This window comes from Myotis daubentonii, chromosome 3, assembly GCF_963259705.1.
Source record: "Myotis daubentonii chromosome 3, mMyoDau2.1, whole genome shotgun sequence".
Classification (NCBI taxonomy): Eukaryota; Metazoa; Chordata; class Mammalia; order Chiroptera; family Vespertilionidae; genus Myotis; species Myotis daubentonii.
The window spans coordinates 175493569-175518862 of NC_081842.1; the positions used below are offsets into that span (position 1 = coordinate 175493569).

General features: G+C 37.3%; 1 protein-coding gene across 6 annotated transcripts in view; it reads left to right on the plus strand.

The window, feature by feature from the left end:
* Positions 1-25294, plus strand: part of DOCK7 (dedicator of cytokinesis 7) — a 185941-nt gene that overhangs the window by 141564 nt on the left and 19083 nt on the right. For all 6 annotated transcript variants that reach the window (XM_059689325.1, XM_059689320.1, XM_059689322.1 and 3 more), the window contains 9 exons: positions 1832-1928; positions 5032-5128; positions 5940-6074; positions 7411-7563; positions 16394-16552; positions 17212-17312; positions 18218-18410; positions 22171-22314; positions 25089-25220. In XM_059689325.1, the coding sequence (XP_059545308.1) occupies positions 1832-1928; positions 5032-5128; positions 5940-6074; positions 7411-7563; positions 16394-16552; positions 17212-17312; positions 18218-18410; positions 22171-22314; positions 25089-25220 (1211 nt within the window). The remainder of the gene's footprint in view (positions 1-1831; positions 1929-5031; positions 5129-5939; positions 6075-7410; positions 7564-16393; positions 16553-17211; positions 17313-18217; positions 18411-22170; positions 22315-25088; positions 25221-25294) is intronic.

The following is a 25294-nucleotide window of genomic DNA, read 5'->3' on the forward strand; positions in this document are numbered from 1 at the left end:
AATGTTTACACATTGCCTTTCTTGTTCCTTCAATTTGTGAAATGTTTACACAACTTTAGAATTGATGAAATGTTTACACATATGGTCTCTACAAAGTTAGTTACACTACCTTTTAAATTCTCCAAACTATCACAAAAATATGTTACATTTTTAAACCTGTGGCCTTAAGACAGCTATCATTATTTGAATTAAGAACTGAAGCTCTGTTTGTGGAATTTCAAACAAATAGCCCTAGCCAGTTTGGCTCAGGGTATAGAGCGTTGACTTGCAGACTGAAGGGTCCCGGGTTCAATTTTGGTCAAGGGCACGTAACTCAGTTGCTGGCTCGAAACTAATGTTATATGTCAATTATATCTCAATTTAAAAAAAGAATTGAACTTCTTGTTTTTAAAAAATTAGGCCTTTGTAATTCTTATTTGCATTTTGACATTTAAGCTAGGTTATCTAATGATAGACATTCTTAACTAAGGAGATAAAACAGTTTCATGAAAAAAAGTTTATGATAAAAATGTAAATAGACTACACATTTATTTAGTTAACTATCTTAATATAGGCATATCATTCTTGTTTTCTTTTTTTAAATTTCTTAAAGATAGGAACTTTAAAATTAAAAAGAGGTAAGTAGAGAAGGAAAGAAAGAGACGGGAAGGGAGAGAAAGCAAAAGAAATATCCAGACATGTCCTTTATTGTGTGGCAAATTACATTTTTTTCTCAGTATTTTTTAAATTAGTCTTTGAACTCTGAATTTTGACTTTCATTTTTCTTTCCATCTTTCCAACCAATTTAAGGTCTCATGTTTTTCAAAAAGGAGCATTAGCTTCTCATTGAAAGCCTAAAATCATGGCATTCTATTGTTTAAGTATTTTTATATTTCTGCACAATTCCCAATCCCTTCTCCACTTCTGCTGGATTTGTCTAAATCAGTTCTATTGCTACTGTCCCTTAAAAGAGTCTATGCGATTCAGTCCACCTTCCATCCTAGAAACCTCCTGGGAGAAAGCCCGTTTTTCTCTTGCTCTGCTTTCCGTTGTCCAAAAGAAGTAATTACTCTAGGAATTATCCTTATTTTCTTTCTTTATCAAACAAAAACTTACTGAGCACTGGCAATGTGCCAGAAACTTTGTCAGCCTCAGACATTAAGTGCTGGATAAGTAAACAGTCTTTGTTCTTAGTAGTTTATAGTCTTGTATTTGTAAGTGCTATGGAGAAAAGTAAAGCAGATTAAGAGGAAAAGAAGTTGGAGAGTTGGGAAAGGCCTTTCTGTGGAGGTAAGGAATGATTGGCCAGTGAAAATTTGGGACGAACAATCTGGCAGAAGGAAAAACAACCCTTAGACAGGTTCTAAATCAGGAGCATATATTCAGAATGCAACACACACACACACACACACACACACTATGCATGTGTGTGTATGTATAATATATATTACATATATATTATATATATATAATATATATTATATGTATAATATACATATATAACTGTAGTGGTGCAAGCAAGAGGAATAATGGTAGGAAATAAGGTTATATCATGTTGAGCCATAGAAGCCATGGTTAAGATTTTGAGAAAATCAGTATTAGAAAATGTGCTTATTTAAAAGGGTGTTGTTGTTTTTGTAATACATGTAGCAAACATATTTCTTCTGTAACTGTTATGAAAGCTTTGAATAAAAAGCACTATTGTCAGGTTTTTACATTGTTATTGAGGATAAAATGGCTGTGTATAAAATTATTAACATTGTGCAGTATTTCTTAACTGTTTGCAAGTATACACATAAGTGGTCCAGTTGAAATAACATTTTTAAAAATGGTTTTGAAATGTACTTGACAGAGAGAAGCCCATCTGGAAGTGCCTTTGGCAGTCAAGAAAATCTGAGGTGGAGAAAGGATATGACTCACTGGCGGCAAAACACTGAGAAACTTGACAAGTAATATAACCTTCTATTTTATGTTAATGATAGGCTTGTTGAATTTCAGATGCAAGAGGAAAAATGACTAATTTTAATGTTATTTATGTATATGTTAGGCATTCAAATCTTAGAAGAAAAAATTATTGTACTTAATTTTTAAATTAAAGATTTAAACAGATTTGGGGCAAGAATTTTTAATGTGGTACAGTAAAGCATAATGTTATATATTTTAAATGTTACCCCATTTTCCCCTTCGAAAGTTGCATTCTACAACATTTTAGAATATATTTTGGGTGTCACACTTAACTAAATATTTCAACCATTACCAAAAATTAGAAAACTATTATTTGCCCTCTTGGAGCCTAAAATACAATTAAAGGAAGACAAAACACTCTGAGTCTTCTGGTTCTAGTATGGAGGCAAGCCAGGTGAAAAACAACCGAAAATGCACTACCATGAGTCCAGAAGCCTAACGGACTACACCGTCAGTGTAAAGAGAACTAGAAATGAACCCTTCTCACTGCCTAGGTGACTGCAGGTAAAATTGTGTGGCTTGAAACTTGGCATTGAATTAAGGGGCTAGATATTTTCTCTTGACAATTTGTAATTACAAGTTAGCCCTCAAGTAGCTTGACTGGCCCAAAAACTTTAGAATATGGTGACCAGCTCATTCAAGTTTTCCTAGTACTCCTAATTTTTAGCACTGAATGTTTCATATCCCAGGGAACCCCTCAGTCCTGTCCTTAAGCAAACCAAGATGATTGGTCACTCTGTCCGAAACCATCTTCAGCCCAAGAGTTAGAGGATTCTTACAAATAAACTTCCAGAAATATTAGTTCACAGCAGTGAACTCATAAAACACAGAAAGCAAGGCCCTATGCAAGCCAGTAGAGAAAACACAGTAACAGCAGACTCAGTACCATATAGATGAGAGTCTGGAATTATCAGAAATTCTAAGTCTCTTTAGGCTGCTATAACAAAATACCATTTGCTGGGTCACTTATAAACAACAAATTTATTTCTCACAGTTCTGGGAGCTGGGAAGTTCAAGATCATGGCACCAGCTGATTTGGTGTCCGACCCTCTCCCAGGTTACAGACTTCTCTCTTCCTGTGTCCTCACATGGTGGAAAGGCAAACAGATTCCCCAGGGCCTCTTTTATAAAAGCACTAATCCTATTCCCAAGACCTCTTCCCCTCATGACCTTTGCCTCACCTCCTAATACTATTAGCTTGGGCATTAGATTTTCAACTCAAGAGTGTAGTGGGGACACAAATATTCAGACCAAAGCAAATAGTGAGTATAAAATTAATATGCTAAAATTTTTGAGCTTAGAGTGTTCCTTTTTCTCCTTTGTATGCTTAAGTCCATTTCTTTGATTACTTTTCCACATATGTTGTGGAATTCACAAAGCAGTCAGCCTATATTGCTTTATTTCTGCATTTGTATAATGTTCTTTCTGCTTATCTTGCCATGTTCTAGGGAAGCTGTTTTTTAGTGTTTTCCTGATTCTTTTTGTTTAAACCATATATATATTTTTAAATATATTTTTATTGATTTGAGAGAGGAAAAGTGAGGGAGAGAGAAACATCAATGATGACAGAGAATCATTGATCAGCTGCCTCCTGCATGCCCCCTACTGGGGATGGGCCACCAACACAGTCAAATGCCCGTGACTGGAATCGAACATGGGACCCTTCAGTCCACAGGCCGGCGCTCTATCCACTGAGCCAAACCAGCTAGGGCTATACCATATTTTTGTCATGTTTCTTTACAGCAGTCTTTCTGGATTTTAAGTTTGAACAATGCATTATTTTCTTTTTCAATTTAATTCTAACTATGCTGTATTTTCTCTTTAATTTGTAAAATGTAAACTCATGAACTTTTCTCTTTAATGGTAGTAATAAAGATTCAGAGACTTAAACATCTAAGAACTTCAGTAAGTTAGCATTTAGTATGTCCTTGTATTTTTGCTTTGATTTTGTGTATTGTTTTGTCTATTTAGATTTAATATATAATTCCTATATATTTATTGCTACTAAAACAAATCTCAACTTTACCCATAAATCATTTATAGTTCTTTTTAAATTTTATTTATTTATTTATTTTTTAAATGTATTTTATTGATTTTTTTACAGAGAGGAAGGGAGAGGGATAGAGAGTTAGAAACATCGATGAGAGAGAAACATCGATTAGCTGCCTCCTGCACACCCCCTACTGGGGATGTGCCCGCAACCAAGGTACATGCCCTTGACCAGAATCGAACCTGGGACCCTTCACTCCACAGGCCGACGCTCCATCCACTGAGCCAAACTGCTTAGGACTAAATTTTTTATTTTTATTAAATAATACTTTTGTGTATATTAGATAGTCAAGTAAATGACTTGATTGGCATCAGACGTTTTATTTCTAATGCGTGATTCCATCCAGAGTTTCATTAAAGAGTTAATTTATTTTCTGCATCAAAATTTAAAATTTGCCGAAACCGGTTTGGCTCAGTGGATAGAACGTCGGCCTGCAGACTGAAAGGTCCCGGGTTCGATTCCGGTCAAGGGCATGTACCTGGGTTGCGGGCACATCCCCAGTGGGAGATGTGCAGGAGGCAGCTGATTGATGTTTCTCTCTCATCGATGTTTCTGACTCTCTATCTCTCTCCCTTTCTCTCTGTAAAAAATCAATAAAATATATTTTAAAAAAAATTTAAAATTTTTTGAAACTTTAGGGGGAAAAGTACATTTATCCTTTAACATTTTGAATAATGCTACATGAAGCAGCCCTAAATGCAAGCCCACATAGCACCACCTAGTGTCTATTCCACGCAGAATAAAACACTTTCCTGTGTTTGCTGTTATCTCTGGAAGCTAAGTATTTCTGCTTTCAGTGATAAAATGTGTATAGGAATGGTCAACAAAATGTAGGGTAAAACAAAACATTAATATGTAAAATATTGTCTTTTCCCTTATTCTCTTAAAATTTTCAATTCAGGCAAATACTGAAAAATGGTTCCAAGTTTTGTTTCGTTTTTCTATGAATCTTTAAGTCTTTTTTTGAATTGTGGATCTATTGTTTTGTTTTGTTTCTTTTTAACATAAATATAATTTCTTATACTATTTTGCATTAGGTCAAGAGCAGAGATTGAACATGAAGCACTGATTGATGGAAATCTGGCTACTGAAGCAAACCTAATCATTTTGGATACACTAGAGATTGTTGTCCAGGTAAGAACACAAAGGAGAGGAATTTAAAGTATAGATTTGGTTCCCTCGATGGTTTTGTTCAGTGGATAGAGGTTCAGCCTGTGGACTGAAGGGTCCTCGGTTCGATTCCGGTCAAGGGCACTTGCCGGGTGCAGGCTCGATCTCCAGTAGGGGGCGTGCAGGAGGCAGCTGATCAAAGATTCTCTCTCATCATTGATGTTTCTATCTCCTCCCTTCCTCTCTGAAATCAATGAAAATATATTTAAAAGAAAAAAAAAGTATAGATTTGGTAAATTGGGATTAGGGAAAAAGTATTTATTGAGCCATATAATTACATTTAAAATATAAGTAGTTCCAAAAAGTTATATCCTGGCTCTCCCTGCCCGCTTCATTTAAATCCTGCCCATTCTGTTTTTCCCTTTTTTCTTTTATCCACATCCTGGTAAGCTCCTTTTTTTTTAAGTCCTCCTAGATCAGTGATGGCGAACCTTTTGAGCTCGGCGTGTCAGCATTTTGAAAAACCCTAACTTAACTCTGGTGCCGTGTCACATATAGAAATTTTTTGATATTTGCAACCATAGTAAAACAAAGATTTATATTTTTGATATTTATTTTATATATTTAAATGCCATTTAACAAAGAAAAATCAACCAAAAAAATGAGTTTGCATGTCACCTCTGACACGCGTGTCATAGGTTCGCCATCACTGTCCTAGATCTTATATTATCATTTTCCTATTTTAAAAACAATATTTGTTTGTGTATACATATTCTGTCTCCTTAACCAAATTGCAAGTACATCTCTTTTTTATTTATCTATCTTTAAATTGCAGACAGTTTCTGTAACAGAATCCAAAGAGAGCATCCTTGGCGGGGTGCTAAAAGTGCTACTACATAGTATGGCTTGTAACCAAAGTGCAGTTTATCTACAACACTGTTTTGCTACACAGAGGGCCCTGGTTTCAAAGGTAGGTTAATTTTGTTCCTTCAGTCTTATTCGACTTTATTAACATTGTCTAAAATCATTTGACATGTTCATTGATTAATGTATTTATATTTAAAGTTTTTATAGAAACCCAAGACCCTTGAGTCTTCTTTGTCTCTCTTTTATTATTTGCCTTTTGGAATTCTTATTTGGATCACCTTTAACCAGTTTCTGGCTTAAAAAATTAGTTTTGATGTGGAGAAAGGCCTAAAATTAATAGCTAATTTTAAATTTGGGGCTTTCCTTATTTCTTGTACTGCCTGTTCCATATCAACTTGATAAATCAAGAATTCAATGAATAAGTAGTTCAGTCCATTCAATTTAAATTAACTTAAAATATGGTGAATGGAAAATAAAGTACATTTGTTTGTTCTATGACTTCAATATTTATTTTCTACATTCGTTTCCTCCAAAAAATTTGTATATTCTTAAATCTCAAAGGTAGCTATTTCTTTTTTTTTTTTTTTAATAGTATTACAGATATCTCCCATTCGCCCCATCCTTACTTCCCTCCTCTCAGCTCCTCCCTAACACTCCCAGATCTTCACCACCTTATTGCCCATGTCCATGGGCTATACGTATAAGTATATAAGTTCTTTGGTATCTCTTCTCGTCCCCTCAACCCCACATCGAGGTATGTCAGTCTGTTCCTCCATGCTTAGGTCTTATTTTTTGGTCAATTCTTTTTGTTCATTAGATTCCACAAATAAGTGAGATCATATTCAAAGGTAACTATTTCATTTTATACATCTTATAAGATGGAATACAGAGCTGTTGATGAAACTTAACCAGTGAAAATAACTTATAGTACTATTTTATAATAATAAAAACATATTACAGAATTATACATGTTTGTTACTATATCAAGTGTTTTATGGACATTATCTGATATAAGATAGTCATACAACCCCATGTAGATAATATTATTAGGCTCATTTTTTGGAGGAGAAAACTTGTCCAAGGTCACACTGCTACAAGCTAGTCAGTGCCATAGTTAGTATTCAAACCCAGTCTGTCTGACTCTGGTCCACATTATTAACCACTAGAGGCCCAGTGCATGAAATCCATGCATGGGTAGGGTCCTGCCAGCTGGGGCCTTCCTTCGTTCCACGCTACCCCCTGGTGTTCAGCGCACATCATAGCGAGCGATCGAACTGCCGGTCAGTCAAACTCACGAGGGGATACTTTGCATATTAGCCTTTATATGTATATATAGATTAGCAAATATTGTCCCTTCACCATTCTTTTGATTCTTGGCTATACTAACAAATCTCTAGTTCAGGCTACATAACTTCAATGTTGGTGTTGTTTTTTTACAGTTCCCTGAACTCCTGTTTGAAGAAGAGACAGAACAGTGTGCTGATTTATGCCTCCGGCTTCTCCGACACTGTAGCAGTAGCATCAGTACAATACGGTCGCATGCTAGTGCCTCCCTTTATCTACTGATGAGACAAAACTTTGAAATAGGGAATGTAAGTATTTTGCCTCTGGATTCATAATGGAATATAACTCCTGCAGCTGTCTATTTTATGGATTTGGGGAGAAGAATGGAATTATTTTACGTATTTTGAGCCCAATCCTAGACTATCTTGATAGTTCTCATTTATGGATATCTTATAAAAATTCAAATCCTTAATTTTGTTTTCTATATTAAAAACTAACATATAGCCCTAGTGGTTTGGCTCAGTGAATAGAGCGTTGGCCTGCAAACTGAAAGGTCCTGGGTCCGATTCCGGTCAAGGGCACATGCCCATGTTGTGGGCTTGGTCCCCAGTGGGGGATTTGAAGGAGGCAGCCGATCCATTATTCTCTCTTATCATGGATGTTTCTATCTCTCTCTCCCTCTTCTCTCCTTTCTGAAATCAATAAAAATGTATTTTAAAAAAATAACATGCAGTAGTAAACTTTGAATATAAATCTATGTTGAGCCCTCACCGGTTTGGCTCAGTGGATAGAGCGTCGGCCTGTGGACTGAAAGGTCCCAGGTTCGATTCCAGTCAAGGGCATGAACCTTGGTTGCAGGCACATCCCCAATAGGGGGTGTGCAGGAGGCAGCTGATGGATGTTTCTCTCCCATCGATGTTACTAACTCTATATCCCTCTCCCTTCTTCTCTGTAAAAAATCAATAAAATATATTTTAAAATAAATAAATAAATAAATCTATGTTGAGCTGTTATAAATTTTAATTGTTATCATTAAGTAAAATGAAAGTAATCTATATATATATATATAGATTATATATATATAATAATATATATATAATCTATATATAATATATATTCTCTCTCTCTCTCTCTCTCTCTCTCTATATATATATATATATATATATATATATATAGAGAGAGAGAGAGAGAGAGAGAGAGAGAGAGAGAGAGAGATTAGGCCGGGGCGCTGTAACAGGTCACGACCAGACAGGAGGAAGTTGCACGTGCAGGTGAGGCCTGGGCGGAGACGGAGACAGAGGGGGGCCTGCCTGAGCCAGTGCAGTGGCTCGGTCGCCCCGGAGTGGGCACAGGCAGGGGGGTCGGGGGACGCTGCAAGTGTCAGGAGTGGGCCCAGCCCCCTGCCCCCTGCGGCACCGGTCGGGCTTGTCTGGCGGGTCCTGGACCCCCGCGGAGGTGCGATTTCAGTCACACGCTGGGCCTCTAGTAATAAAGAAAATTAAGTGTTTAAATATCTTGCTTGATATTTTATGATTATATGCCAGACTGAGGAATTCCATTTTTTCATTTAAGTATTTATTTGATAATACATTCATGTTTGTATTTTTTATTTTAGTTTTTTGTGTGTGGTTTTTTTTTTTTTTTTTTTGTCAGATGTTTAATTCACTCAGGTAAGTATTTAAAAATTAAATTTTAGAATTTTTCTTTGAGCACTGTTTTGGGTACCTTATTGGGTCTGATATGTAGTATTTTCTTTTAATCCAAACAGTTGATAGTCCTTTTTGTTTTAAAGTTTTTTAAATTATTTTTTTTAAATATTGATTTTAGAGAGAGAAAGAGAAACATTTATGTTATTTATACATTCATTGGTTGATTCTCATATGTGCCCTGACCTGGGATCAAACCCACAACCTAGACATTTTAGAACGATGCTCTAACCAGCTAACCTACCTAGGTAGGGCTTGTTTTTAAAATTCTTGGTTTTTGTTGTTGTTGTTTTAAATAATGTATTTATAGGTTTTAGAGAGAAAGAAAGGGAGAGAGATAGAAACATGGATCCGCTGCCTTCTGCGGCCCCTACTGGGGATTAAGCCTGCAACCTGGGCATGTACCCTGACCAGAATCGAACCAGCAACCTCTTGGTGCATGGGATGATGCTCAATCCACTGAGCCACACTGGTCAGACATGTTTAAGTTTTGATGTTAGTTTTATTGCAGTATGATCAAACAGTATTTATCTCTTTTGTACCGTGTGTGTTTGTGTGTTCGTGTATGCAGTGTTTTTGTAAATGTTACACAAGCATTTAAAAAGAAGGGGTATTTCTTATTTTTAGAGCATTGAGTTAAACAAACAAAAATACCTTATTAATTACATTATTCTGTCTTTCTATATCCTTGTTTATTTTTGGTCCATTTGCTGGACTGAGAAATGATTTTAAGCCTACAAATTGTATATTTTTCTCCTTTAGCTCTTATTGGGTGAATTGATATTCATAACTATTACATCCTTTCTATGAATTATTATTCCCTTCAGAATTGAATAGGCTTTATTTTAAGCTTATTTTGGTCTAAATTCTACCTTGTATTAAGATACCTCTGATTTCTTTTTAATTTGAATCCTGTTCATTTTGTGTGCTTTTATCTTCCCTATACCTCTTATGTGTTCTTCAGTTACCTTTGTTTCTTTATTTTTACTTTTAAGAATCTGTTTTAGGTGTGCCTCTCATATACAAGATAGAATTTTTCTATGTAATACACTCTAAGTGAGGTAAATCTTTTCATATTTGCTATTATAACAAATATGTCCTTGAATTCTGTTGTATTATGTTATTATGCCTCCCCTTCTTTAAAAAAATGTGTTGGTTGTTTTTACCTTGAACTATCTGATTAGTTCACTTTATGTCTTGGGTATAATGTTTATTATATTCAGGAAAGTTTATATTGCTCTAACAATTACCTTTATCTAGTTATGTAATATCTTTAGTCATCTATTTTGTTAGATTATGAATTCTTAGTGGGGGTAATATTGCCACCAAGCAAGTACAAATTGGTTCTTGGGAAAGAAAAAAAAATCTTAACTATCACAATGGTTTGTAGCCTTACAAAGCACAACCCTACCATTAGCATTTCACTCTTTAGTACAGTTGATCCTTGAACATCATAGATGTTAGGGGCACTGATCCCTGCACATTCAAAAATTCACGTATAACTTTAACTCCTCCCAAAACTTAACTACTACAGCCTACTGTTAAACGGAAGCCTTACCAATAACATAAACAGTTTATTAACACATATTTTGTATGTTATGTGTATTATATGCTATATTCTTATAATAAAGTAAGCTAGGGAAAAGAAAATGTTATTAAAATCACAAGGAAAAGAAAATACATTCGCAGTATTTACTGAAAACAATTAATGTATGAGTTCAAACTTTTGTTGTTCAAGGGTCAACTGTAGTTATTTCTCTCATTGGGTTTTATTGAGCAGCACTGGCATTAAGTTCATAGACAATAAAGAACAAAATATATGCAAAATTGGTGCTGCAAAACAGTGGAGCATATATGGCTGTGATTTGGAGGGACTTTCAGTCAGTTGCGGGATCCTAATATCATATGGCAAGAGGTGGGCTATATGTGACTGTTGGCTTTCATTGGCTTCTTTATGGATGTTGTTTATGTTTGATCCTCAGTGCTTCTGTGTGTGAGTTGGGCTTTGAAATTTTTTTAAACTTTATTATTGAATTCAAAAAAGTTATTCAACTTTATCATTAATTATGTCAGGTGCCAAAAGGAAAAATGTCAAACATAGCTGAATGAATATCAAGCAGCTAAATACTATTCTGTAGCTATTTTCTCAAGAAAGTTCTTGGGAAATTTTCCCAAGTTCTTGATTATTCAAAGTTGTTTCTACTTTTAAGACAGCAAGTGAAATTTTTACCTCAGACTTTGAATAATAAAAAGGGCAAGAAAGCAAAACTTAAAACATAAAGAATACTTAATAGGATAAAAGAGGTACTTGATTATCATTTTATTCTGGCATTAAATATTGTTGTAGAGCCATCTGAATATAGCCTGATATTTTCTTCCCTTTACATAAATTTTTCCCTCTCAGCTGCTCAAGTGATCTTTTTTTCTTTTTTTTAAAATGTATTTTTATTGACTTCTGAGAGGAAGGCAGAGAGAGAGAGAGAGAGAGAGAGAGAGAGAGAGAGAGAGAAAGATCAATGATGCGAATCATTGATTGGCTGCCTCTTGCACGTCCCCTACTGGGGATTGAGCCCACAACCCAGGCATGTGCCCTTGACTGGAATCGGATCCAGGACCCTTCAGTCCACAGGCCGACGCTCTATCCACCGAGCCAAACCAGCTGGGGCAGTGATCTTTTTCTTTATATTTGAAATTAAATCCCTTTTGTAGAATATGTTATGGTGTTGACTGGTTTTTGTTAATTTTCTCAGGCACATGTCTACTTTTAATTCACTTAGTTCAGAAAGTTTTCTTGAGTGTAGAAGTGAATATTTGTTTTTTTCCAGGGTTTGGATATTTTTTTCTGCTTGCTACCAGTTACACATATGTTGGATCTGTTTTTGCTTTACCTTTTACCTATCATTTTCTCTATCCTTTGTTAACACTTTATTTTTGTTAAGATATATTTTTATTGATTTCAGAGAGGAAGGGAAAGGGAGAGAGAGATAGAAACATCAATAATGAAAATCACTGATCAGCTGACTCCTGCACCCCCCCATACTGGAGATAGAGCCTACAACCCAAGCATGTGCCCTGACCAGGGATCGAACTGTGACCTCCTGGTTCATAGGTCAACGCTCAACCATTGAGCAACGCCGCTGGGCTCCTTTTTTTTTTTTTTTTTTTTAACACTTTTTGAATTTCTATTCATTTTAGGTGCTTTTCTCTCCCCTATACATACTTTTATGTTCTTTACATCTTTCTTTTACCAATTTTATCTTTTGTGTTTCTATTTCTTTTTCAAGTAGTGTCTACTCTCATGTGAGCTCCTGTTTCATCATCACTTTCTGATTCTTGCTATCTTTCCTTAAATTTTTATTTCTGTCTTTTCCTTTGTAAAGTTAATGACTTCACACATTTTTTTATAATGTAAGGCAAAATATTTCATTAGAACTTTCATCTGTTTCATGACAGCATTTTTATAATAAGTGTTCTTTATCTGCTGAGTTTCACTGATCTTCTTTACCATTTTATTACTCAGTATAGAATTAGCTGGCCCAGGTATTTTGTAGGAAAATTCTTCAAGAATGTATTTCTCATGGAACTTTGCTATTATACATACATCTTATCTAACTTTCTAAGTTTCTGGTCAATCTGTTTCTGTCCACTCCTCACAAATTTTTACTCTTTTACTTTTCAGGACAGATAGTTTTATCACTTCAAAATTAGTCTTTTATTTAAAAGAAGTATTTTTTCCCCATTATTTCTGGCATCTGTACCTTAGGATAAGTAGGTGAATAGAGCTTTTTAAATAATTAGAATGGCTTGGAGATAATAGAAGGAGACAGGGAAAGAGAAAAAGATACTTTTTAGCACTGCTTGATGATTATGGCTGGAAGAGAGAGTAATAAGAGAGAAAGTTATCATTGAAAAGGCCTAGAGTAAGGTTTCATAGGACAGATATTTGTTTTGTTTGTTATTGTAGTCTCAGTTCCCACCATGTAGTTTGACACATTTACTGAGTTGATACTTGAATTTTATCCTTAAAGCTATGCTCAGCAATTTAAGGAGAATGTGTTTAGATTTGCATTTTAAGGAGAGATGTGTTTAGGTTTGCATTTGACAAAAAATTTTCTGAAGCTATTTAGAAGATAGACTTGGGGGATAAGAAAAAAGGCAAAAAGATCAGTTAGGAAGTTATTACAGTAATTCAGGCAAGAAATGGTAAGGGTAGAAACTAAAGCAATGGCATTGGGCATGGAGAAAGAACAGATTGGAACAGATTAAGGAACTGTGAATTGGATTTATAGTATGAGTAATAAGGGAAGAGTGATTTCCAGATTTTTGGCTTGAATGAGTACATGAATAGTAGCACCATTCATTTAATCAATAGGAAGAGAAAGTATTTTAGTGTTAAAATTGCGGTACCCATGAGACACATCCAGAAAGAGCCATCTAGTAAAATATAATAGCCTGGAACTCTAGAGAAAAATATGAGCTATGAAGACATAGGCATGTATCTATACTAGTCAAAAGCAAAGAAATGGATGAGACTATTTAGAGTATGATAAGTAAAAAGGTTTCTTGCCAGGCTGGCGTGACTCCGTGGTTGAGTGTCGACCTATGAACCAGGAGGTCACAGTTCTAATCCCGGTCAGGGCACGTGGAGGCTCAATCCCCACTGGGGGGCATGCAGGAGGCAGCTGGTCAATGATTCTCTCTCATCATTAATGTTTCTCTCTTTTCCTCTCTGAAATCAATTAAAAAATATATTTTTTTAAAGTTTCTTGACAGAATCTTTGGTATCAAAAGAGTGGATAAAAAATAGGAAAATCAGGATAAAGTGGTGCCACTGAAGATAAGCTAGGAAATTTTAAATAATACATTTACATATACAAAGATGTCAAATAGAATTTTGACAAAAATATCTTCAATTTGAAAATTACTATGTTATTATAGATAACCCCTTAAAAATAGTTCCATAGCGGGGAATGGTGAAACAAATAAATTTACACTAAAAATGGAAGAATATAAACTCTCTTATAGGCATTATTCTAAAGATTCTACTTTTAAGTTACTTTATGAATGATTTGTGTTAAATTATTTATGTCATAATAATGGATTTAATGCAATGGGCCAGAGTTTAAAGACCATATCTACCATTTAAGAATTTTGTGGTGGCCCTAGATGATTTGGTTCCGTGGATAGAGTATCAGCCTCCAGTCGCGGCACTGGAGGTCCCAGATTCAATTCCAGTCAAAGGTCCGTATCTTGGTTGCAGGCTTGATCCCCTGCCCTGGTCAGGGCATGTGCAGGAGACAAGCAATCCTAGTGTTTCTCTCACATTGATGTTTCTCTCTCTCTCCCCACCCCTTACACTCTTTCTAAAAGTCAATGGAAAAATATCCTCGGTTGAGGATTAACAAATTTTACTTTTTTATTTTATTTTTTTAAATTTTATTTATTTTTTAATATATTTTATTGATTTTTTTAAAGAGAGGAAGGGAGAGGGATAGAGAGTTAGAAACATCAATGAGAGAGAAACACCGATCAGCTGCCTCCTGCACACCCCCTACTGGGGATGTGCCCGCAACCAGGGTACATGCCCTTGACCGGAATCGAACCTGGGACCTTTCAGTCCACAGGCCGATGCTCTATCCACTGAGCCAAACCAGTTAGGGCAAGGATTAACAACAACAAAAAAAAGAATTTTGTGATGGTTGGTTAAGCTCTTTAGTCTGTAAAAATTGTGTTATTATTAATAACATCTACACTAATAAAAGAGAAACATGGTAATTGGCGTACGACCACTACCCTTCCCATTGGCTAATCACGGCGATATGCAAATTAACTGCCAACTAAGATGGCAGTTAACCGCCAACAAAGATGGCGGCTAATTTGCATACTGCAGGCAGGATGGTACAGCGCCATCAGAGAGCGGGTTGGAGGTGTGAGTGCCGGCGGTCGCCCGGGACCGGATCCCGCCGGCAGACCCGGACGTGGGCCAGCGGGGCGACTCGCCCCCAACCCGCTCTCCCGCCCAACAGGCTCTCCCACCGGGGAATCGGGGCTGGTGCGGCAACCACAGTGGTGGCCAGAAGTCACGCCCCCAACTGCCCCTCTTGGGGGAGATCCGGGCTGGTTGCAATTCACCACCAGTCACGGCCCTAACCGGCCCTCCAGTGTTTGACCCAGGCTTCCAGGGACAGTGTGACCTGTCACCCCAGCTTCCTCATTATCCTGGAGCAGGCCTAAGCCAGCAGGTCGTTATCTCCCGAGGGGTCCCAGACTGCAAGAGGGTACAAGGTGGTCTGAGGGACCCCCCTTTCCCCCGAGTGCACAAATTTTTGTGCACCGGGCCTCTAGTTGTATATAATAAAAGCCTAATATGCTAAGTGTCTGGTCGTCTGGTGACCGGTCGACTGTTCAACCAATCTAAGTGTAATATGCTAATGATATGCTAAGGCTGCTTAATCGCTCTCCATGACATGCACTGACCACCAGGGTGCAGATGGTCTGACTCAGCCGTGGGCAAACTACGGCCCGTGGGCCGGATCCGGCCCGTTTGAAATGAGTAAAACTAAAAAAAAAAAAGACCGTACCCTTTTATGTAATGATGTTTACTTTGAATTTGTATTAGTTCACACAAACACTCCATCCATGCTTTTGTTCCGGCCCTCCGGTCCAGTTTAAGAACCCATTGTGGCCCTCGAGTCAAAAAGTTTGCCCACCCCTGGTCTGACTGGTAGGTTAGCTTGCTGCTGGGACTGAGTGAGATGTGCCGGACATCCCTGGAGCTCTCCCGCAGTCCTTTTCCGGCTGGCCAACCTCCCGTGTCTCTCTACGGCCAACCCCAATCGGGACTGGGCAAGATGAGGCCGGACACATCCTGGAGCCCTCCCCAGCCCGATCATGCACCACAAGGGTCCCTCAGCCTGGCCTGCACCCTCTCACAATCCAGGACCCCTCGGGGGATGTCGGAGAGCCAGTTTCAGCCCCATCCCACAAGCCACTCCCCTCAAGAGGCTCCCCCCTCCCACTCTTTGAGTGGGGCCAGGATGAGCGGGAGCGGCAGGTAGGAGCTGCAGGCAGTGTTGGATTTCAGGTTTCAGCCCTATCCCCACAGGCCACCCAGAGGGGCCCCACCTGTGCACAAATTCGTGCACTGGGCCTTTAGTATTTCATAATAGGTCAATGTTAAGTCTAGGCACAACTTCTAATTTAACTGTAAAACATGGCACTTTTTAAAACTCTGTTCTGTAGCATATTGTTCACAGCAAAATTGTAAGCTTTATGTTCTTTTTAAAATAAGATTTTAATATGCATATCTCATTACTTTTTAAAAGTATTTTGCTTAGAGTGGTATTTTTTTTCACTAACTAACCTTTTCTTTTAGACTGTTCCTTTAAGCTCTCCTATATTAAATGGTAACCTGACAATTTCTCTGTTACAGAACTTTGCCAGGGTTAAAATGCAGGTAACCATGTCACTATCTTCCTTGGTGGGTACATCTCAGAATTTTAATGAAGAATTCTTAAGACGTTCTTTGAAGACTATCTTGACCTATGCTGAAGAAGATCTGGAACTGAGAGAAACAACCTTTCCTGACCAGGTCAGAAATGCCACTTTCTAGATCATTAATTGAAAAAGGATTGTAAAATAGGCACTTTTCCAAACTGTTAAATCAATCTTTGTTTTTTACTGGAGGAACCTGTATTTTTCTTTCAATCCACATATCATATGCCATAGACAGGGATGAATTTTTTATTTCAATAGGCTACTCTTCCTTCTTGGATTAAATAAAGAAGGATTTAATTCTGTGTATTTGTCACAGAAAGAACAGTAGACAGGCAGTATGGGCAACCAAAAAGTTTTATGATGAAACGTTATTTCCACTTATTATTGAAATAGTAATTTGCCTTAAAAACTAGAGTTTTCTATAAACTATCTTTTGGGAGAATCAGAAACATAGGAGAGAATTATATTTCGTATTCTTTTTTATATCTATTCTACCCCTATATTTTATTTCTACTTATAGTTCTACTTGTTTCCAAGTGAAAGAACTGAAAAAAACAAACAAACAGTCTGCTGAGGAATTTGTGGAAAGTTTAGTATCCTTACCCCACCATACTCCAGCAATTCCACTCTTAACTATATCAATTATTTGTTTTGAAATCTTCAGATACTCTTCGGAAATATCTTCTAAACTAATTTAGTAATTGTGAATGAATGGCAATTGAAGAATGTTTTTCATATAATTCTCTGCTGCAGGTCCAAGATTTGGTTTTCAATCTTCATATGATCCTTTCTGATACTGTTAAAATGAAGGAACACCAGGAGGATCCTGAAATGTTGATTGATCTAATGTACAGGTACCATTTGTTTGATTCACTTATAATAGCTTATATAATGGGCTTAAATTAGTAAGACACAGGAAACATTAGATAAAAAAATACAAATATTAAGTGATTTCCTAATGGTAGATTGAAAAGTAAAAATACACTTTTTTAGGCTGCTTTTTTACATCCCTTGTGTACCCCTTCTTTTAAGAACTATGCATAATTGTTCAGTATATTTATTGATTGTCAAAAAACGAGAGGGTTTTAAAAAATAATCAGAACACATTTAACACCTTGGCGTCTTGGGCCCTAGACTTCCTAAGAAGGCTCAAGAACCCTATTTTAAATGTAAAAATCAATCCTTTAGTAATATTTATCATAACCATTTTCCTGACTATAAATATGGTTATGCTATAGATTATGTCTAGGGCACATTTTGAGAATTTTGTAATTCCTATTATATGTTGAAAGATGTAAGTAAAACTTGAGGCTTTTTCTTTGCCACATGACCCTCTCTTTTCACAGTTTTGGAGTTCTTTAAAGAGCGTAAATAAGACAAATATATTTATAAGTCTTTTTTTATTGAATATAAAACGTCTTTATGTTTTTTCATAATGAACACATAAATTCTCATAGTTTTCCCTTATTGTTTTCTTTAATGCCAGATTTCAATATGGCATGTCTATTTTCAGTACTTCCTCCCCCCCTCAAAAGAAACTGATATTGCCCATTCCATGGGCCCACAGCTATTTTCTCTAAGCATACACACAAAGACATTTCCAGTCCCCTAAAAACTTGTCTTAATTGGTTGGGTTTTTTGTACCTTAATTTCCCTCATAGGGAAATTTGTAGGTAAACACTACCAGGAAAAAGCAATCTAAACTCCCTTTCAGTTTAGGAAGCAAATGCTAACTGGGGAGAATTTCTGTTCTGTTTAGAATTGCCAAGGGCTACCAGACCTCTCCGGACCTGCGACTGACCTGGTTGCAGAACATGGCTGGCAAGCACTCAGAGCGCAGCAATCACGCTGAGGCTGCGCAGTGCCTGGTCCACTCAGCAGCACTGGTTGCGGAATATTTGAGCATGCTGGAGGACCGCAAATATCTCCCTGTGGGGTGTGTAACATTTCAGGTAGGAATCTGCCAGACTTACATTAAATCGAGGTATGCCCTTTTTTTTTTTTTTAATTAAATCTTTATTGTTCAGATTATTACATTTGTTCCTCTTTTTTCCCCCCCATAACTCCCCTCCTCCCAGTTCCCGCCCCACCTTCTGCCCTCACTCCCCACCCACTGTCCTCATCCATAGGTGCACGATTTTTGTCCAGTCTCTTCCCGCATCTCCCACACCCCTTTCCCCCCCAAGAATAGTCAGTCCATTCCCTTTCTATGTCCCTGATTCTATTATAATCACCAGTTCATTCTGTTCATCAGATTATTTATTCACTTGATTCTTAGATTCACTTGTTGATAGATGCATATTTGTTGTTCATAATTTGTATCTTTACCTTTTTCTTCCTCTTCCTCTTCTTAAAGGATACCTTTCAGCATTTCATATAATACTGGTTTGGTGGTGATGAACTCCTTTAGCTTTTCCTTATCTGTGAAGCTCTTTATCTGACCTTCTGTTCTGAATGATAGCTTTGCTGGATAAAGTAATCTTGGTTGTAGGTTCTTGCTATTCATCACTTTGAATATTTCTTGCCATTCCCTTCTGGCCTGCAAAGTTTCTGTTGAGAAATCAGCTGACAGTCGTATGGGTACTCCCTTGTAGGTAACTGAGTTTCTTTCTCTTGCTGTTTTTAAGATTCTCTCTTTGTCTTTTGCTCTTGGCATTTTAATTATGATGTGTCTTGGTGTGGTCCTCTTTGGATTCCTTTTGTTTGGGGTTCTCCGCGCTTCTTGGACCTGTAAGTCCATTTCTTTCACCAGGTGGGGGAAGTTTTCTGTCATTATTTCTTCAAATAGGTTTTCAATATCTTGCTCTCTCTCATCTTCTGGCACCCCTATAATTCTGATGTTGGTACGCTTTGAAGCTGTCCCAGAGGCTCCTTACACTATCCTCGCATTTTCGGATTCTTTTTTCATTTTGCTTTTCCAGTTGGGTGTTTTTTGCTTCCTCGCATTTCAAATCATTGACTTGATTCTTGCGCTCCTCTGGTCTGCTGTCGGGAATCTGTATAATATTCGTTATTTCAGTCAGTGTATGCTTAATTTCTAGTTGGTTCCCCAATATAACATCGAGGGTCTCATTAGTTTTCTTGTAGATCTCATTAAGTTTATCGGCGGCTTCTAAACAGTTCTTGAGAGACCTTAAAAGTGTGGTTCTGAACTCTATATCTTCCATTGACAATTTTGTCCTGTTTCTTTGTCTCCGCATTTTGTTATGCTTCCTTGGTGCACCCCCTAGTGGCCTTTGTTCGCAGTCTTATAGTTAAACCTTGATTGTTGTAGCTAATACCAGGGAGGGTTTGACCTCCAGGCCAAGTGGCTATGAGAATCAGCTGTCCTATGAGAGAACTTCTGTCCTCTAGGGAGGTGCTAATCTAGCCTTTGCCTGAGGCTATCCGGCAAATGCCTCTGTGCAGGGCTTGGGCGGGGCGGGTCGCACAGGATCAACAGGGTGGGCCGGAGAGAGCAGTTATGGCGGCTCTCAGTCCTGTCCCCAGGGGCTCTGCCTCTCTGAGTCCCAGCACCCGCTGCAAAGCTCGGAGAGAAAGCTGCACTCGGAGAGAAAGCTGCACTCGCTCTGACCGAAGCCAGACAGTCCCGCTTCTCCCGTTTGAGTCTGGGTCCCTAAAGACTCGCTTGTATCTGGAGCTCAGTGTCTGCGACTCCCTCCTGATTGAAAACGCCAACCGCGCCCTCCGCCGCCAGCCCGCTCCGCACACTCCGCACCTCAGAATTTGACTTCAGCACTGCGCCTCCTCTGAGTGTCCGTATGCGTTTCTCTTTCCTCCTAGTTGTAGGACTTCCACTCAGCCAGCGTTCCTGAGGTTCTGGGTGATGTCCGGTCAGTCTTTTAGTTTCACTTTTGAAGTAGTTGTTCAAAGCAGCAAACTCCGGCGTTAACCTATGCCGCCATCTTGGTTCTCTCTATCGGATAATCTCTTAATCGAGGTATGCCCTTTTTTGGTTGTAATTTTTCTCCCTGGTGTTTAGATTAATTCGTCTGGAAGGGAAAGCATAACGATGGAAGGTATGCGCGTACTTCTTGCTAATTCTCTCCACATGGTCTTACCTCTGCATTACCAGTGCCGTGTATGTTTTTTCTCTTTGCCTAAAGTACTATGGACTTTATGTCATCTATGGAATACACTCAAAATACTGAGAATCAAAATTCAGTAGAGCCGAACCGGTTTGGCTCAGTGGATAGAGCATCGGCCTGTGGACTCAAGGGTCCCGGGTTTGATTCCGATCAAGGGCATGTACCTTGGTTGCGGGCACATCCCCAGTAGGGGGTGTGCAGGAGGCAGCTGATCGATCTCTCTCATCGATGTTTCTAACTCTCTATCCCTCTCCCTTCTTCTCTGTAAAAAAATCAATAAAATGTATTTAAAAAAAAATTCAGTAGAAACTCTTCCTTGGCTTTTACTGGACACACCAGATAACCAACATTCTCCATCCTTTGTATAAAATATGCTAATACCTCGCTCAGAAGTGCTAGTTTACTAGGGTTACATACCTCTGATTCACTAGTTGAATTTTTTGCTTACAAAGAGTCAGTTATGTGTTACTTTTCTTAAAAACCTGTTATGCCAGGTTTGGAAAATGTCTAATTTTGATTAAATATTATATGCTGTGATGAAATCCAAATGCAAAAAGAAAGTGAGTTATTGTTTCTTTGAAAATGAATGATTTGCAAAGACTTGATAAAAGTGAGTCTCCAGAACAGTTGAGTTAATTTTGGACCCGATGGATATAAAAGATTTCAGGAAAAGCTCCTAAAAATCTAAAATAATTTTATAAACTTTTTAACTTCAAATCTTTACTTTATAAAAACTGAAAATATTAAATAATGGTTGCATTATAGGTATTTAGTCAAGAGTACGTACATGGAACTCTGATCTCGAGGCCCATACACAAAGAAAAGGTCTTAGACTTACTTGAAAAATTGACAAATGAATGTATATCTACTGTCAGTGTTTACATTAAAATAAAATATTTAAGGTATATATTTATCATTTCTTTTTTAGAACTAATGATTGATCCCAATCTTAGGGAGCAAAGGGTTTTTTTTTTATTATACCTGAGTTTTTTATTAACTCAATGTATGTTGGGCAAATCAAAGAGACCATATGGTTTTTTGTACCTTAATTTCTCTCATAGGGAATTTTGACAAGATCAACTAAATACTATTTAAATCTCCTTAGATGTCCTATGTCATATTAATATTTTTCTTAACACATGATTTTTAAAAAATTTCTTTCTCACAACTTTTTACTGATAGAAAAGTTTTCTTGTCATCTTGTCATTTTACTGTCATCTCCAAAATTTCAAAAAGGTTTTGGAGGTTTGTCTTTTCTCTGTGCATAGACTACCCATAAAATTTATTTTTTATTGATTTCAGAGAGGAAAGGAGAGGGAGAGATAGAAACATCAATGGTGACGGAGAATCATTGATCGGCTGCCTCCTGCACCCTTCTTGCCCCTCTACTGGGGATCAAGCTTACAACCCAGGCATGTGCCCTGACCAGGAATCCAACCATAACCTCCTGGTTCATAGGTCAATGCTCAACCACTGAGTCACACTAGCCAGGCTGACTACCCCCCCCTTTTTTTTAACCTAAGCTGATCACTATATTTTATCTTAAATTACTTCTTCATATACATCTTCTATGCTAAGAAATTAATTCCATTTCACAAACCTTTTTGATTTTTTTTCTCCCTAGAATATTTCATCTAATGTTTTAGAAGAGTCTGCAGTCTCAGATGACGTTGTATCTCCCGATGAAGAAGGCATCTGCTCTGGAAAGTACTTCACTGAGTCAGGACTTGTGGGATTGCTGGAGCAAGCAGCTGCTTCTTTCTCTATGGTGAGTGACTCATGCTCATTCTCTTTCCCCAGTTACATACCTCTGGATTATTAGTGATGTGTATATTTATTCTCTCTGCTTATGATCCTGCTTTTCCTTTACAGTAGTTTTCTCTGAGTACCTTAAGAACTATCTAGGAATAAATCTTCTTCATCAATTTATTATTGCTTACTCTCCTTTTAATCTTAATAATCTGCCACTTTTAGTGTTTTTTATTTGCTTGTTTATGGACCAACCCTTAATCTACAACAAATTTTTATTGTTGTTTATAAAACTTTCACCACCAAACAGAACAGAATTTTATTTAAAAAAACAGAACAGAAGAAAACAAGGACTCTAAACGATTTCAGTTCCTGCTTGGGTAGACTGGCATGGCCTGTGTATTAGATGAAAGGGAAAATCTGTTTCAGTGTGTTGAGTATCCCCCTGGTACTCAGGAAGATCATGGTTTCTCATCTCATTGGTAGCCCTATTGGTAGGTGTTAGTGGCCTGGAGCTCACATATCAGGAATTTCATGAAATATATTCTAGATCCCTGTATGACCTACTCTACCATGCTTTAACCCCAACCCTGTCCCTCCACATCTGTATGTGAATAAATTAAGTATTCATGCGGATCTAGGATAAGAGGTTTATCAGAGAAAGGAGAGATAGCTAGCTGAATCCCCTTCTTTAACCAGGGTGATAGGGTCACCTACTTTCTGTGACTTTTCTGCTGAGTGTTTAGTGTCCCAGCACCAAGGTTTAGGAGGCAGTGGGGTACATGTTAGCATAAGATGGTAGCTTGAGTTAATATGCAATGCTGCCCCAACTTCCCCATTGCACCACGATTAGAAATTGGTCATTTTTTCTCTTGACCTTAACCCTATCTTGCAATACATTGGTTAAGGTTATAGATTTAGAAGGAATACAGCCAGAATTCAAGTCTTGGCTCTGCCACCTTAGTAATTAAATCACTTTAGGCACTAATTACTCAACCTATTGGTACCTTACATTTCTTATTTATAAAATGCATCTAGTAATAGTACCTACCTCATAGGAATGTTGTCAGTATTAAATGAGTATATATATATAATGTGGCTCCAGATTAGTAATAATGTGTGCTGAACCATTGAGCCACACTAGCCAGTTGACTATCTTCATCTGCATTGTATTGGCACTTAGAACCAGGTAATCTGAATATAATGATTCTTAGCCCAGCCAGTGTGGCTCAGTTGGTTAGAGCATCGTCCGTGCATGGAAAGGTTGCTGGTTAGATTCCCAATCAGGGCATATACTTGTGTTTTGGGTTTGATCCCTGGTCAGGACTCATATGGAAGGCAACTGATCAATCTCTCTCCTCCCCCTCCTCCCTCTCCTCCTCCTCCTCCTCCTCCTCCTCTTCCTCCTCTTCCTCGTCTTCCTCCTCCTCCTCCTCCTCTCCCCCTCTCTCCCCCCACCCCTCCAGCCTTTCCTTCCTCTCTAAGCATGTCCTCGGGTAAGGATTTAGAAGAAGAATAATTTAAATAAATAAATATAATTCTTAGACTCTAAGGATGTTAGGTGTTGGTCCACTTTAAAATTTTTTGTCTTTGAGAACCTTGAGAGTCCTGATTTCCCTGGATTTCTGCTCCACGAGTTTCAATATAATTGATCTGAACTAGCAGGGGGGAAAGGGTTTTTGCTATTAATGGAATATTTTGACAAATATACACTGTGTGTATTAGTGTGTGTGTGTGCTTGTAATTTTAATAATTCACAGTAGTGAATTCAAATTGTGGTACAATGGCCTAATTACAGAATTTCTTTTGCAATAAATAGCATGTAATTATGAATTTCATTTTTTCCCATTAATCTATTTAATCTTAATTAAAATAATTACTGAGGCATTTTAGTTACACTAAATATATTTCATTGTTATAGCTACGTACGTAACTGTTTAAACATACTTCTGTGAACTGACCAGAAAATAAGAACCATATGTTTATTTCCTTGGGAAAATATGTTTGCTGATTTGTGAGGCAATGGGAACTCAATGGCTCTTGGAAAACCTCTCTTCCCTCACTACAGCTACCAACCCATGATTAAGGACAAGAGAATGGAAGAGTAGTACAAACACATTTCGTCACTCACTCTGAGTATAACCAGAGTAACCCTTGGCCAACCACTGGCCAACTAGCCATAGTGGAATAAAATCTGAAAATTTGATGACTCGGGACCTTCTCATGTTTTGTTATAAATCAGTTGTTTTTCCATAGGCAATTTCCTGTGCCAGTTTAATATTTTGGAAAAGTTAAATAATTTTAGTTTCGTTGGAGGCCACAGGTTATCTGATATCTATGTATCTGTGACCAATGTAATAATCGGATTTCTTTTATTTCTTTGCTTAGAATTAGTTTCTGCAAAAGTTTATCTGCAGGTAGAAGTACTCAAACATACACATATTTACCTTAGCGAAGTAAGGTAATAATTAATAATTAATAATTAATAATTCTACCTACCTATCCTGGGTAGGTAGAAGCAGAAAATCCAATTCATATTATATAGAAGTATAAATATGCATATGTATGTTAAATGCACACACATATATATTCGTGTATATATATCTAGAGAAAATAATACATTGTGAAAAACTCTTCTAAGTTTTAGTAAAATTAAAATTAGTATTGTTTGTTTTTATGTCCTATTGGAAAAGCTTCAGTTGGTATTGTTTTAGCAGAAATATTGTGAATTCATAAAGTGTAAATATTTACTTTCTTGTTGATATAAAAGAAAGCAATATCTTATTCTTATAGGCTGGCATGTATGAAGCAGTTAATGAGGTGTACAAAGTACTTATTCCTATTCATGAAGCTAATCGGGATGCAAAGAAACTATCCACAATTCATGGTAAACTTCAAGAAGCATTCAGCAAAATTGTTCATCAGGTAATGATTGCAATTTCTAGCTTCAGTATAAATGGAGAAACTGTCTAAAAGCATTAGTGTTGCATTGTATTGAT